This window comes from Zonotrichia albicollis, chromosome 12 (genome assembly GCF_047830755.1).
Source record: "Zonotrichia albicollis isolate bZonAlb1 chromosome 12, bZonAlb1.hap1, whole genome shotgun sequence".
NCBI classification, from domain to species: domain Eukaryota; kingdom Metazoa; phylum Chordata; class Aves; order Passeriformes; family Passerellidae; genus Zonotrichia; species Zonotrichia albicollis.
The window spans coordinates 18,969,557-18,985,000 of record NC_133830.1 but is presented as its reverse complement, the minus strand read 5'-3'; the positions used below and the strand labels follow the sequence as shown (position 1 = coordinate 18,985,000).

At 43.5% G+C, this 15,444-nt stretch overlaps 1 protein-coding gene across 6 annotated transcripts in view; it reads left to right on the top strand.

Annotated features, from left to right (window-relative positions):
- The window catches only part of RAF1 (Raf-1 proto-oncogene, serine/threonine kinase), a 50,538-nt gene that overhangs the window by 16,622 nt on the left and 18,472 nt on the right, over nt 1-15,444 (top strand). For 3 of the 6 annotated variants that reach the window (XM_074550148.1, XM_074550147.1, XM_074550146.1), the window contains exons 3-9: nt 7,258-7,473; nt 8,130-8,242; nt 9,217-9,319; nt 10,893-11,050; nt 11,921-12,019; nt 13,458-13,611; nt 14,907-14,966. In XM_074550148.1, coding sequence (XP_074406249.1) covers nt 7,267-7,473; nt 8,130-8,242; nt 9,217-9,319; nt 10,893-11,050; nt 11,921-12,019; nt 13,458-13,611; nt 14,907-14,966 — 894 coding nt within the window. In that variant the 5' untranslated portion in view covers nt 7,258-7,266. The remainder of the gene's footprint in view (nt 1-7,257; nt 7,474-8,129; nt 8,243-9,216; nt 9,320-10,892; nt 11,051-11,920; nt 12,020-13,457; nt 13,612-14,906; nt 14,967-15,444) is intronic. The other 3 variants (XM_074550150.1, XM_074550149.1, XM_074550151.1) reach the window with 3 other exon arrangements.

The following is a 15,444-nucleotide window of genomic DNA, read 5'->3' as shown; positions in this document are numbered from 1 at the left end:
AATTTCTGGTTTTCCCCCAGCTGATTGGTCACCCAAGCAATATTAGATCAATTAATTACTGTGTGGGAGAAGAAAAAGTCACAGTTAAATGGATCATTGATCTTTTTGTGTCAGAGATGAAAACTTTGTTTCTAAGCAGCTTTTCAAGTTTCTGTTTACTGACAGAAGTGTTCAGCTTGAAATGGATTCTGGACTTTGTTCTGTGCTGTTCTGTTTGTAGGTGTATTCCATGAAACACAAAATTCCATGAATTTGTGTGGCTAAAAATGGCAGGGGGAACTGTTTTGACTTGTTTTTAAAAACTTTGGGTGCTCGTTCCAGAAAAAAGCAAGGACAAAATATCCAAACTTTGCAGTGAGAGCTCAGCTTTGTACCATGTGAGCCTTCAGCTGTCCGGTTTTCGGCTGTTTGGAGGGCCTGGAAGGGCCCGGGGTGGCCTTGGGGCAGCCGCGTATCAAAGGACGAGAAGAGGCTTCGGTTCTTCTTTCGGTCTCGGTGTTTATTAATTGTTTATCTAAAAGATTTTCTCTGGCCCGACAGAGCTCTGCTCAGCAGCCAGCCATGAGCACACTGTCACTCCCTCCGGGCGGTCACCTATCTTTATACCCATTGTTACGTGTACAATATTTATCATTTTTCCCCAATACCATTTATTCTTATTACCCGGTGCACTTTCAGTAATGACCAATCCCAAAGTGCCACCATCACCACAGAAGATGGAGGAGAAGAAGAAGAAGAAGAAGGACAGGACACGCCCCAATTCCTCCATCTTACTTCTCTAAACCCCCCTGTACAGAAATCCTAAACCCTGTGTCTCACTCTCTAATTAACCAATCCCTTCACCATTCACCCCGGTGAAACCCTCCTGTCCTCATACAGGTGTCGTCTCCTGTGTAGGATCAAAGTCCAGCCACCAGACACTTCTGGAACATTCCAGGACTCCCGAGCCCCCCAAGGGTGCTCTCGGTGACACCTCAGTCCTGAGCTGCTGAGATCCCACATTCAGCCTCACTCAGTGCCAGTCTGGGCATTTCTTAGGGAGGGAGGATGAAACTTTTAGCAGCTCCCAGCAGCAATTTATCCTGCAGAGTTGCTGCAGTACCTTCAGAGCTGGCATGACTGCCATGAGTGCATTGATTGTGTGAGTGACTGATCTCCAGCAATGTGTTCCTGTCAGATGGGCACATTCCAGAGCTTTTGCCTGAATTCTTGGGGCAGTGATTCATTAGCAGAATGTGTGATGTGTGCAGAAAGCACTAATGAAAAGTGCTCTCCTTTTGGCAGTGTGCACAGCTCCTGGGGCACTTGCAGCACTAAATGACATCAATTTCTGCTTAGGCTGAACATTTCATATGAAACCAATCAGTATCGGTTTCCCAGCAGTCCTGGATCTAAAAGGAGACAAATCTTGTCCAAATCTTGTCCAAATCTTGTCCAAATCTTGTCCAAATCTTGTCCAAATCTTGTCCAAATCTTGTCCAAATCTTGTCCAAATCTTGTCCAAATCTTGTCCAAATCTTGTCCAAATCTTGTCCAAATCTTGTCCAAATCTTGTCCAAATCTTGTCCAAATCTTGTCCAAATCTTGTCCAAATCTTGTCCAAATCTTGTCCAAATCTTGTCCAAATCTTGTCCAAATCTTGTCCAAATCTTGTCCAAATCTTGTCCAAATCTTGTCCAAATCTTGTCCAAATCTTGTCCAAATCTTGTCCAAATCTTGATCTTAAAATCTTCTGATGCTGATGTAGTTTTATCTTCAAATCTTCTTCAAATCTTCTTCAAATCTTCTTCAAATATTCTGATGTGCTTTTATCTTTAAATATTCTTTAAGTATTCTTCAAATATTCTTTAAGTATTCTTCAAATATTCTTCAAATATTCTTCAAATATTCTTCAAATATTCTTCAAATATTCTTCAAATATTCTTCAAAATTCTGATGTACTTTTATCTTCAAAAATTCTTCAAAAATTCTTCAAAAATTCTTCAAAAATTCTTCAAAAATTCTTCAAAAATTCTTCAAAAATTCTTCAAAAATTCTTCAAAAATTCTTCAAAAATTCTTCAAAATTCTGATGTACTTTTATCTTAAAATATTCTTCAAAAATTCTGATGTACTTTTATCTTCAAATATTCTTCAAATATTCTTCAAATATTCTTCAAATATTCTTCAAATATTCTTCAAATATTCTTCAAATATTCTGATGTACTTTTATCTTAAAATATTCTTCAAATATTCTGATGTAGTTTTATCTTCAAAAATTCTTCAAAAATTCTTCAAATATTCTGATGTACTTTTATCTTCAAATATTCTTTGAATGCTGCTGTTGCAGTTTGTCACTTGGAGAATGACTTCAAACGGCCTTTCTCATGAAAGTGATGAGCTGCAGGAAGAAAAAGATTTCACGAAAATTTTTAGAAATATACATGAAAGCATCCAGCTGCCAGTGGATTATTTGAGCACGGCATAAACATAAATCCAGTATCTGGTAATGATTATGTTGCAGAGATATGCTTGTAATTAATTTAAAGAGAAAAGCAAATTTTTTTTCAGGAAGAGACAAACTTAAGAAGAACATATAATTATGAAGGCATCATTTAAAATAAAGGAGGAAAGATTTTACAATTGAATTTCTCTTCAGAACAGAGTTTCAAGCATCTTTTCACTGGAGTGAGTTGGTGTGGACATTGTGGGAGCTGAGTGTAGTGAGTAAAAATGGATTTTTGGGAGAAAATGGATTATTGGGAGAAAAATACCCAAAGGGAATGAATCTGCTGTGCACATTGACCTGCTCAGGTGGGCTCCCACCCGTGGCCTTGCTCTGCCCTTGTGCCCACCAGGGTTCTGAGGGAGCCTCGTGTGTGGGTGTGCAGTGTTGGGCTGTCACTAAATGTCCCTGCTGTCAGCCCCAGGCTGCTCCCTCGGTGCCTTGGGAATGCTCCCCTCTCCTCCCTGAGCTGCTGCAGTTCCAAGGATGGGTTTGTATTGATTTATATCAGTTTCTTTGCACTGGAGGGCAGGAGTGTCGCTGGAAATCAAGGCCTTTGTCGGGGATGAGCCTTTTGTGGGTGAGGGGAGACTCAGACACTCAATATGAGTGATAAGCAAATTCTGTTTATTGAAGAGAGCATCAGACACTTATACAGCAAGTAATAAGCTTATGAATATTCTGTAAGCCAAGCAATCTATTGGTTAAACTATGCCATCAACTCTTCCTCATTCCTTAGGGGTTGCATCTCTCTTTTCTCATATCTCTTTCACTGTTTGTTATCCTACCACAGCTAGGCCTCAAGGACTTGCTATCAACACAGGTGCAGGACTTGGAATTAGCCACAGCTTTGTAATTTTCCTTTCTCTAGCAGCTAAATTCCCAACACAGGAGGAAGGTGGAAGTCATTCAGAAATCACCTCCTAAGCAGCAGCTTTGTCTGTCTGTCCTTCCATGAGAATAATCTGGAGTAAGGCTTGAGAAGTGAAGCCAGAATTTGAGTGTTGTCAGCCAGACTGTTCATGGCCTGGGTCAGGAGGTGTCTGTGGGGCCCTGGAGCCTCGGGGGCTGCTCTGAATGGCTGCAGGAGGCAGCAGCACCACAGTTTGGGTTTCTCCAACAAACCCCACCTTGCCAGGGGATGCCAGAGCAGGTTCAGCAGCTTTCCAGCAGGGATTCCCTGTCTCTCCCCAGCAGACTGAAGATCTGGATTCCCTTTCTCTCCCCTCCACCCTCAGGTCTCTTGGCAGGTTTTTGGCAGCTCCAGGCCAGCTCTGACCTCTGTTCCCATCTTTTCCTCAGTGCTGGCTCCTCCCTGAGGTTGGGCAGGAGGAGAGCTGGGGATGGTGAGTGTGGTACTGCCATTTCCTAGGGAAGGATCTCCACACCTGTGAGCAAACCTGTCACAGACATTTTTTCACAGAAATCCTTTCTTTGGGATTTGTGCATCTTCTGGGAAGCAAGAGCCCCAGCAGAAGAATGTAAACCATTGTTATGGGCTGCTGTGAAATGTAGCAGGTGATCCTGTGATTGGCTCATGCTCCATGTTTACAATTAAGGGCCAATCACAAAACCAGCTCAGGGACAGATTCCCTGCACACAGAACTTTGTTATAGATTCATGCTGTTCTATTCTTAGCTTAGCAGCTCTCTGCAACTTCTCTCCTTATTCTTTTTAGTATAGTTATAATGTATTATATATCATATATCAATAAATCCAACCTTCTGATCAAGAATCAAGATTCTCATCCTTCTCTCACCCCAGCGCCCTCCTCAAGTCGCTGTGATACAAACCCACCTCAGGCAGGAGAGGTGGCAAACCCTCAGGGATGGCAGGAGAGAGCAGGGCCCTGCTGGGAGGGGGGGCTGTGCCAGACATGGCCAGCTCTGACTCTGTTCTGAGGCAAAGATCCTGGGAGAGAAGGATGCAAATGCCTAATTAAAGATAGAACTGGCATTTGGATCTACAGAGGCTCAGAGCAGTTGCTGTCTGTGGTTTCTGTGTGTGTAACAACCCTAAAATACATTGCTGTGATCTTCCTGGTAGCTGTGCCTCACTGTGCAGGGTGTGGGGAGAGAATGCTCTGAGAGCAGGGAAGTCACTTTTTGGGGTATTTTTATCTTTTGTCAAAATGCAAGTGTGAATTCTTTGTCATTTCCTGCTTTCTCCGGATTTTTCAGGAAATGTTGGCAGCATATCAAAATATTAAATATAAATGTAATGTTGGGGTGTTCTCAGCTTCTGTCAGCAGGGACAAAGAGGTTTTGGTGGCTGTCCTGCAATTCCTTAGCTCAGCTCAGCAGAAAAATCAAACTGAGCTCCTCTTTTTATTTATTCTCATCTCTTACCTGGAAGGGTGAAACAAAGGAGTTTCCCATAGGGGTTAAGTTCAGAGAAGCTCTCTGGGTTTCATCTTTCCCCTCTTATCTAAGAGTTTATCTCAGTTTTTATTGCTGCCATCTCAGGAGTTACTCTCTCAGCTGCCATGTGCATTATGTGGGTGTTGTAACTGAACACAACTTGTTTTTCACCTTTCTGGTGCCCAGGAATTGTGAGGTGTGTGGTGAACTTGGTTTTTACAGAATGTCTCAGTGTCTTCCTTATTCCCTTTTTTACATCAAATATCAAACTCTTGTCATTTATGTGCCATAGATTTAAAAATTAAAAAAATTCCAAGTATCTCAATCCTGTTAGATGATTGGGCATGGAGTTTAAATCTTACTGACATTTAAACATTTTGAACTTTTGGCCAAGTGGAGCTGCAGAGCTGATGGATTGAGGAGTGGCAGGGATTGGCAGCAGGGGAGGTGAGGCTGTGCTGGCAGGGCAGGAGATATTCAGGAGCTGCCTGAAAGTTCCCTTGGAGGCTGAGGGTGCTGCCTCATGTGGTGCTCATGACTTCACCTAAACCAAACTTTCTCTGGAACTTTCTTCCATTTCCTTTCTGGCTGCTGCTCACACCTGGCTTGAGGTCTGGGCCAAAGGTACTTGCAAATGTGCTGTGAAGGAAAACACTGAAATTCAGCTTATCCTTCTGGGTTGGTTCCTTCACCTCTGTTCCCCACAAATTCCATTCCCTAAATACCAATTTGCAGTGAGATGCCAGAATTGTGTTTATTACCCTGGTGATCCCCAGGTGTCACACACTGGCAGAGCTCACACTGTGCATGTTCCTCACAGATCTGATGAGTGAGTGCCATTTTTATTTTACATAAATATCTGTGTCTGTAGCTGTGGTAAGATACCCATGTCTTTAAAGTCCAGAAAAGGCCACTTAACATTAGTGGAAATATTTTTTATCCAAGAATTTCATTGTTTTAACTCTTCAATGGCTTTTCTCTGACATAAACATGAGGAAATGTATTGGAGGGTTCAAATAATTGGAGGTGCAGAACCACACATGAGGTGAGACTTGAGCAGCTGCTGCCAGGTGTTCAGTCAGTGCTGGATGTTGTGAATGAGGTTGTTGGATTTCTGTACAGGCTTTGGTTTTGCCTAATTTTGAGTAAGATGTTTGAGTATAATTTGGAGTTCAAGCTGCATTGCAGTTGGGATAACTGGGGAGAGAATTCAGTGATGCCTTTATCTGTGTCCCTGCTGTGCAGAAATGTGTGCAGGGAGGGGGCTCTTGGTGTCCCTGCACTGGGAGATGTTTATAAATTATAAAATGGTTTGGGTTGGAGGGACCTCAAAGCCCACCCAGTGCCACCCCTGCCATGGCAGGGACACCCCCACTGTCCCAGGTGCTCCCAGCCCTGCCCAGCCTGGCCTTGGGCACTGCCAGGGGTGCAGCCACAGCTGCTCTGGGCACCTGTGCCAGGGCCAGGGAACAATTCCTGCCCAATATCCCATCTAAACCTACTCCCTGTCTGTTTGAAGCCATTCCTTGTATCCTGTTAATTGTAAATAATCCCTCTCCATTTTCTTGTAGCTCCCTTCAGGTACTGCAGGGTTGCAGCTGGGTCACCCTGGAGCTTTTTCTTTCCCAGGCTGAACAATCCCAGTTGTCCCAGGTTTATTTATGCTGAAATATAACTGAGCATCGTGGGTATGAAGCTTGACAGATTTTTTTTTTTGCTGTTTCACACTATGTAAATTATGATAGTATTAAAAAAAACCCAAATAAACAAAGCCTCAAAATCAGTGATAAAAATAGATTCCTTAATTACTTCTTTTCATTGTAATTCCTGTTGAGTCAATTAATTAATTAATTCTTTTCTTAACAGTGTGGGCTAATGCCTGTGTGGCACATCTGGTTTTCAGGACTGCTGTGCTGGCCTCTGTTGTTGTCACCAGGGAGGGTCAGGGTGGTGCTGGCACTGCCCAGGGAATGGGCACAGCCCCGAGGCTGCCAGAGCTCCCAGGGGTGCCCAGGGTGGCATTGTTGGGGTGGCTGCAGGGCCAGGAACTGGGTCAGTGATCCTGTGGGTCCCTTCCAGCCCAGGATATTGTGGTTCTGCATTGTGGCCACCTCTCTGGAAGCCCCCCAGGCACTGGTGATGTGGATTCCCCTGCTGGTGCAGTGCAGGAGGAATTACACCTCTGTTCCTGCTCTCTCTGTGTCTATAAAGTGCAATGCTTTAGGAGCAGGCTGATTGTGCAGCTGGGGGTGAGCTGTACCTGTACCTGCAGTGCAGCTTGGTCACCTCACAAGGCACAGCAGCTCCAGAAGCTTCCAGAAAAGTCTGAGGTTTGCTATGTGAGGCGGAGGCGGCAGCCCCACTGCAGAGGGAAGGACGTGCCCGTTTCCCTGACTGCCCCAATATTCCTTAGGCTGCACCAATGGAGCACATCCAGGGAGCTTGGAAGACCATCAGCAATGGCTTTGGCCTGAAGGATTCTGTCTTTGATGGCCCCAACTGCATCTCCCCCACGCTGGTGCAGCAGTTTGGGTACCAGCGCCGGGCGTCCGACGACGGCAAAATCTCGGATACGTCCAAAACCAGCAACACCATCCGCGTCTTCCTGCCCAACAAGCAGCGCACCGTGGTGAGTGGGGGCTCACAATGCTCTCCTGCCCCTGTGGGGGTGGCCCTGCCCCCAGAAATGCCCTCCTTCCAAAGGGTCTTACTGGGGTTCAGTGGTGGTCAGCAGCTGGGTGGTTTCAGAGGATGTGGTTTATTCAAAATATGCTCTGTATCTGTATTTTGAGAAGCTCTGCTGCTCTGCCTCAATGCTGGGAATTTTCTAAAGCACATGAGCATGTTCCACATGAAAAGTCATTGTTGGATGATTCCTGCATGACACTTCTGTCATTTTCCTCACTTGAAGTGTGGGGGTTAAAACCGAAGTGAAACTTGTTGAGGGAACACTTCTGTTCAGTTTCTTGGAGCTGAGTGTACCTAATAATAGTCTTACCCAAAGTTTCCTGAAATATAAATTAAACCTTTTTCTGTACTTGAGGTAGCTCCATTTGCCTGCATTTCTATTCCTTCTGGAGGCTGCCTGCTTGTGTAAAATCCCGTTTCATAGAAACTCAGAAATTATAAACAACAGAGAAGTTACAAAATGCCTTCAGAACTTTGCAGGAGTGCACTTTGTGCAGCTTTCCTGGAATTTCTGAAAATGAGAAAATGGTGTTGGAAAAGCTTGAAGAGGCTGTGCAGCAGTGTGTAAATGTTGTGTTGTGTCCCCCTTGCTGCCAGGTGAACGTGAGGAATGGGATGACCCTGCATGACTGTCTGATGAAGGCTCTGAAGGTCAGGGGGCTGCAGCCAGAGTGCTGTGCAGTGTTTCGACTTCTTGCTGAGCCCAAGGGGTAAGAGTGAAACTTCCTCCAGAGAATGTAAAAATCTTGCCTTTGCAATAGCAGCAGTAATGTGTTCTTCCCCTCTGGCTGATATTTGGTTGTGAACACTTTGTGTTGCTTTCTTTGCCTTCTTCTTGGGTAACTCTGTCAGCTTCCTGTGTATTGGCAATCTCATTTTTGTTTTAAAGCTAAATATTGAAAATATTTAAAATGGAGGGGTTCCCTCTAGTGCTTGCAGCCCCTTAGTGAGGGTTTTGCCATGCTCTAGAAGAAGTGATGCCTTCCTTCATGTTTGAGGTGCATTTCTGTGCTGCCTTTGTGCTTGGTGAATTCAGTGTCAGTGATTCTTAGCCCACTGCCCTGAGCAGTTCCATGTGCTCGGTTTTAAGGCTCTGCATTCCTCTACAGCTTCCCAGTATCTGGATTTCAGTCTCACTCCAGATATTCCATATTTATTTGTAGGACTGGGGATGCTGCTGTTAAATACCAAGTGGTTGTTTTACAAGCTGAGGGAGGGAAGGTGTCTCATGGAGTTAATGCACTTCCCACCTCCTCAGCCTTGGCCTTAAAGCTCCCTGCAGCCTCAGGCATTTGTGGGGCTCCATCTCTGAGCAGCTGAGGCCATTCTGGGGTCACCAGTCCCTGCCCAAGCACCTGATAATGGCCTTTGTGTCACTGAGGGTGTCACAGTAATTTCTGTTACATTTATAAGGGTGTTTCTGTGACTCCATTAAAGCTTCCAGGTGCTTTATGTCGATATTTTATAAAGAAATAACATGATAAAAATGAGCATAAAAATAGATTACTTGCTTCTGATTTTTTGAGTGAAAGACACTGAGATCTATCTCTCTCACTGTAAGAGGTTAGCCATGATTTTTTGGGTATTTGTTTTGAGTTTACTCAAGAAAACTCACCAGGCACAATTGCTGATGAGGCCAGACTTGTCCCCAAAGTGATTTTGTTGTCCCCATTCTCTCTTGCAGGAAGAAAGTGCGTTTGGATTGGAACACAGACGCTGCCTCCCTGATTGGAGAGGAGCTGCGAGTGGATTTCCTTGACCATGTCCCACTCACCACTCACAATTTTGTAAGCTTGTCCTGCTCTCTGTTCTGCTGGGAAATTTATCTATTGAACCACAGATTTGGCCAGAGAATGTTGTGAGCATTAAAAAGCTTTTGGCTTTCTTACACAGGGATTCTCAGAAGTTGGGGTTGATTCCTTCACCCCTGTTCCCCACAAATTCCATTCCCTAAATACCAATTTGCAGTGAAATGCCAGAATTGTGATTATCACCCTGGTGATCCCCAGGTGTCCCAGACTGTCTCAGCTCACACTGTGCATGTTCCTCGCAGTGCCATTTTTATTTTACATAAATACCTGTGTCTATAACTACTGTGATAAGATACCAGTGTCTTTAAAGTCCAGAAAAGGCAGAAAATTTCCATTTTCAGTCTCTAGCTCATCAGCCAAAAAAGGCTGGATAAGTTCAGCAGCTTTACTGGACTGACGGTCCAATATTTATTATTTATACTGAATATTAAGGGGTGCTGTTAATTCTGCAGGTCCTGACATTATTTTGTGAGCTAATGCTGCCTTGTAATTTGACAGAGTGTTCTGTGGGGGAATGAACAGCCTTACTTTGTAGTTCCTTCTCAAAAATGGATTATTTAAATTATTGATATTGTTTTGTGTTGATTCCACACAAAACAAATAAGTAGAAGGTGGTTTTGTGCTTTGTGGGTTTTTAAATTTTTAAAAAAATTTTAAAATTCTTGGGGTTTTTTTGCAGAGATAATGCCCAACTCTAACAGTTTTACCTTGCATTATTGTCTTCTCCCTGGGAAGGAACTCTGTTCCCATATTTTAGCTTTTTTTCTTGTTTTGTTCTAGAAATACATTGTGGTAATCCTAAATACTAAAGGATTGTAATTTACATCCATTAGAAGGGTTAGGACTGATTTGCAAAACCTCAAAGTCACTTTACTTCTACATTACATTTAAAAAAACTACAGAAAATGTCATCTGCAGCTGCTCAGCAGGAAATGAATATTTTTCTCCAGGTCTGGAGGAGGCTGAAATTTGGAGCTTTTCTCTGCAGTAGGTTCTGGAGGAAGAACCCCCTTGGTTCATTTCAATATCTTTTCATACTTCAGAAGCTTTTAAAATAACAAAGTAGGCTGCCATTTTAAAAAAGTACAAATTCCTTCTATTGTTTTGATTACTAAGAAACAGATTTCTCATGCAAGGGATATTGGTTAGTCATAAACACCCAGAGTTTTGGCTAATATAAAAAATGAATTGGGCCTTCCAGTCTGATGCTGTTTCACCTCCTTGGTGCTGCTGAAAACAAACACAAACCCCAGCTCTTGGCTCACACAGCTCTGACACCTTTTGCATTTGACAGAGCACCTGTCCTTTCCTTTCTCTTTGTTTGGTTGTTCTGTAAATAAAGCCTTCAGGATTTCTGAAGTTTCCAGGTGTCCAACCAACCTGGAAATCCACTCTAGAATATTTGAGTGTGGTTTTAAGCTCAGTAGCAACCAGGGGGCTCTGACACCATTTTACCATGGTTATTTATTTCTGTCGGGCTCTGAAGCTCCAAGTGTCAGTTGATGAAGAGTTAATTAGTTAATTAATAATCCCTGGCTGTGTTTTCCAGGCCAGGAAGACATTTCTGAAGCTTGCCTTCTGTGACATCTGCCAGAAGTTCCTGCTCAACGGCTTCCGCTGTCAGACGTGCGGCTACAAATTCCACGAGCACTGCAGCACCAAGGTGCCAACCATGTGTGTGGACTGGAGCAACATCAGGCAGCTCTTGTAAGGACTGCTCCTTTCTCCTGGCACCAGCAACTCTGGCTGACTCTTGCTTTTGTGTGTCTGCTCCCAGAGATCCTGTGGGGCTGTGGGGAAGGCAGTCCCTGTGAGCACAATTGTGGGTTGAGCTCATGCAACAGCCAGCAATGAGTGTCTGTTCCCCAAAGGCCGTGCACTTCAGCTGCAGTTTGTTCTTGCTCTGGATTTGAATGTTCTGGGACGAGCAAACAAACACCTTGAATGCCCTTGGAGCAGGGGACAGCAATTCCTCTCACAAACACATGTCAGGAATCAACCAGGCCATGATTCAGTTGGATTTTAGCTGTTGGAAATTTAGTGTTCACCTGTTCTACACCTCAGCTTCTGGTGAAAATGGTGAATAGTGAGAAAACAGATGGAGGGTAATACTTTCCTAATATCAGCTACAAAAAGTTGAAAATTATGATGTTACAAGTCCTTTTATGCAAAAGTGTTAAAGCCTGTAATTGTTTTTGTTTCTTAGTGGTTATAATTTTTTCTAACTAAACTTGATCACCTGGTTCTGCATTTTCTCATACTAAGGGTGCAGGATGACTTGTGCCACTTGGTGCTACCTGGCTTTAATAGAGCTAAATTGTGTCAAGTACCCTTTCAGGAAAATCTGAAGTCTGATATGAAAAGATTTTGGCTCTCAAGTTTGGAAAGAACACGTGGAACTTTTCTTTGCAGAGATTTCAGTTGTACCCAGAGGAAAAACACAATGTAAAATAGGAATGTGTTCATGAAGTTAATCATGCTGCAAAGAAACAGCCCTTTAAAATTTCAGCTTTCAAGAGCATTGTACAGGAGGTAGTGTAGCAGTTGAAGTTGTAATTGTTTTTGTTGATATTTCAGATTGTTCCCAAATTCAAATATCAGTGACAGTGGTGTCCCTGCACTACCTCCCTTGACAATGAGGCGGATGCGGGAGTCTGTCTCCCGGATACCTGTTAGGTAAGCTTGTATTTCCTGTCACTTCTCTCTTGGGAAATACACTTCTCTCAAAACAACCCATCCAAGCAAGCAGAGCCCCCCAGCTCCTCCAAAGCAGAGCAGTCTGATGCAAGGTTGGGGTCAATGTGCAAGGCAGCAGCACCACTTCATCACAGACAGCTCTTTCTTGTTCTCAGATCCACCAAAGCATTGATTTCAGATTTCATAGTTTCAGCTTTTAGCCTTAAAATTTCAAGGTAGAGTATTAAAGGCTTTTTGGAGACCTTTGTTTTCCTGCTTAAGAAAATCCAAGGCTCCCTTTTGGTATTTTTGTGAATAAATTTTATCTGATCAGGTAGTGTGCAGTGAGAGTTTGTGTCTCGTGGTGGATGATTCACATCCATAACTAAAATAATGCTCAGATATTCTGATGACAGATAGGAATTTAAGGAGAGAACAGTGAGAACTGAAAATATGCTCCTCTTAAAGCAAATTCTGGTACCTTAAGAGAAGTTTCCTGTAGTTTTAGGTGCTGAAATGAAAGTTGTGTCCCTTTCCAAGGGGCCTGTCCCCTGACCCTAACACGTGCCTGTATTCTTTCCCTTGAAATCCTAGAGGCTGAGGAGAGCAGGCCAGCTTTTGTTTTTTCTGCACCCATTTGAGCAGTCTGGTCAGGAATGAGGCACAGAGCATGTAGCTGACTTGTAAATGGTTCTATGTCTTTATTTCTTTATTTTAATGGGAACGGCATCAGGAATTGATCTTTGCTATCTCACTCTTATTTCCAGTGTTGTTGAGCAGTGAGTTATTAACTTTACAGATCTTTGTGAAGGCTGGCCCATTTCAGTTGAGATGCATTTGTGTTTTGGGATCCTCATGGCCTGAGTGGCCTTGGCTGTGGTTTAAAACTCTTTGTTGAGCTGGATTTTAGTCTTGGCCTCCTTTTAACTGGTGTTGGGTTTCATGACTTCCTTGCTGGCTGTTCTGTGCAAACCATTGAACAGTCTTGCAAAGCTTTGCAGATTCAGGGCTTAGCTCTTAAGCTGTGCATTTAACAGGCTTGAAATGAGCAGTTTGTTTAGTTTCACAGTCCTCAATTCATCTCTCAGAGCCAGTATTTTGTCAGTGTATTAAATGTGATTTGATGGGGGATTGAGGTGGCAAAATTCCTAACAGCAAAACCAGACCTCAGCTAAACACACTAATTAAATATGCGAGCTGACAAGATCTTCAAGTTTTTCAAATTTAAAAATTTAAAATTTAAAAATTTTAATTTCAAATTAAACTGGGACTGATTCAGCTGACCCTGTAGTTTAGTTGATGTGTAAATCCCAGCTTTTTCTCTGCTTGGAATTGTGTGTATATTGCTTTCGGACAGGTAACATTGAGCAGTGTTTTTCACAGGAGGGGAAATAAAAATAACCACAACTCTCCCTTTGTGTCTCTATTTCCTTCTCAGCTCCCAGCACAGGTATTCCACACCTCATGCCTTCACTTTCAACCCATCCAGCCCTTCCTCTGAGGGCTCTCTGTCCCAGAGGCAGCGCTCCACCTCCACCCCCAACGTGCACATGGTCAGCACCACCATGCCCGTGGACAGCAGGATCATCGAGGTAACCCAGCAGGGCTGCCCTGCCCTGCCCCTGTGGCCCTGCCTTCCCTGCCTTCCTCCCCTCTGCCCACCATCTTCCTCAGCTGCCTCGCTGGGGGAGGCATCAGGACACACCTTTGCACAGGGGGCTCATTGGTAATTCTTGCTGTCTGTCAGCTTGGCTGGAGTAATGGTGAATTCTAGGGGTGTGCAAGGAGGTTTAGCAGTTAGGCAGTTTTGTGAAGGAATGCTTTTTAGATGTGTCTAAAAATGTTCTTCTAAATGTGAAAGTCTGGGTTTGTGGGGGGCTGGTGTTGATTTTCAATTAGACTGAAGGTGCCCTGAGTCTGGGTGGGTCAGAGCTTCCTGGGGATCTGTTTGTGTTCCACTGAAGGGAATGAATGACAGCTCTGGGCCTGTGGGCTGAAGCCACTCTGTTCCTGCTCTTCTTGCCTTCCAACACCTTTTTCTTGTATTTTCCTCCCTTAGACTGGCAGTGAGGGACAGCTGTGGGAAATCAGGCCTAAAGTGGCTGGGTTTCCTTAATTTTGATTTGTGATAACTGTAGCAAACTGGTGTGCAGGAAATGCTGAACTGACAGCAAACTCTGTTTGTTGCTTTTGCCTCTGGAATAATTTAAAAACTCTGGAGGCCAAGCAAAAGCCTTTCACTGTGAGCTCACCTGCATCTTCAGCTGTGAGTTATGGACTGGTGTGAAAGCTGCAGATCCTCTGAAGGGATGAGGGAGCTCCTCTGGCCCTTGCCCTGCAGCCCAGGAGCCATCTTTGCCCAGAGGCTGTGCCAGCTGGGTTTGTGTCCTCCCTTTCTCCCTGGGTTCTTTGGCTCCCAGCCCTTTTTGCTGCTTCTGATGGTACAAACCACAATGAAGCACTCAAGAAAATCTGAATTATTGATCCTGGTAGAGTGATGAGTCTTTAAGGAGACATTTTTTTCTTTATTCTTCATAGAGAGCAGTAAAGACAAAGACTTTCTATTTTGGATCTTCACATTACCATAAAAATAGTTGTTACATCCTAAAAGCTTCTAAAAAGCTCCAAAGCAATGCAGAAAGAAGTAGTAGAGACTTTCTAATAAACCAGGAGAAAAACTATAATAAAAAATGGTTTAGCCAAGAATAGATCCTTGTGAACCTCTGGGTTTGATCAGGAATACTTCAAAATTTTACTGCACTTAATTATCATTTATCAAGCAAAGTAGCTTACTTTTTCTTTCATTTAGCCTAACATTTAATTTTTAGAAATATTTTTTTTATACTTCCTCTGTTCTTTTCTTTTATCTCTTACTGTGTTGGCCTAGAATAACAGCCTGAATGCTTCTCCCAGCTCCTGGTGCAGACGCTTTTGTTTGAGGGGAAGAGTAGGTATTTCCTTGGTGCCTTCTGTTTTCTGTCATTAACAGCATTGCTGGAACTTGTGAGCCATGGCAGTGTCCACCTGCAGTGTTTAATCTGCACCTGGGCTGATGAGAATCTTGCCAGCATGTTTATACTCAAATATTGAGGCTGTTACTGGAAGAGGCAAATTGATAAAGAGCTTCATGTTCAGTTAATCTGAATTCATCCTCTCAGTGTGAACAGGCTTGGATTAGAATGCATTAAACAGCCTTTAAACAAAACCTTCTCAAAACACATCCATGGGGTGGCTTTTCCCCCTGGAAATGGTTTTTATTGGCTGTGCCCATCCACAGCCCTGAGATTAAGAACAATTTTACTGTTTTTATTTCCCATCAATATAAAGTTATCAGACTGCAGCCCTGGGGATGGGGTCACTTGTATAGGAACAGGGGGTTTGGTTTGTTTGCTGTTGAATTCAGAAGCAAATAAACAAATATTCAC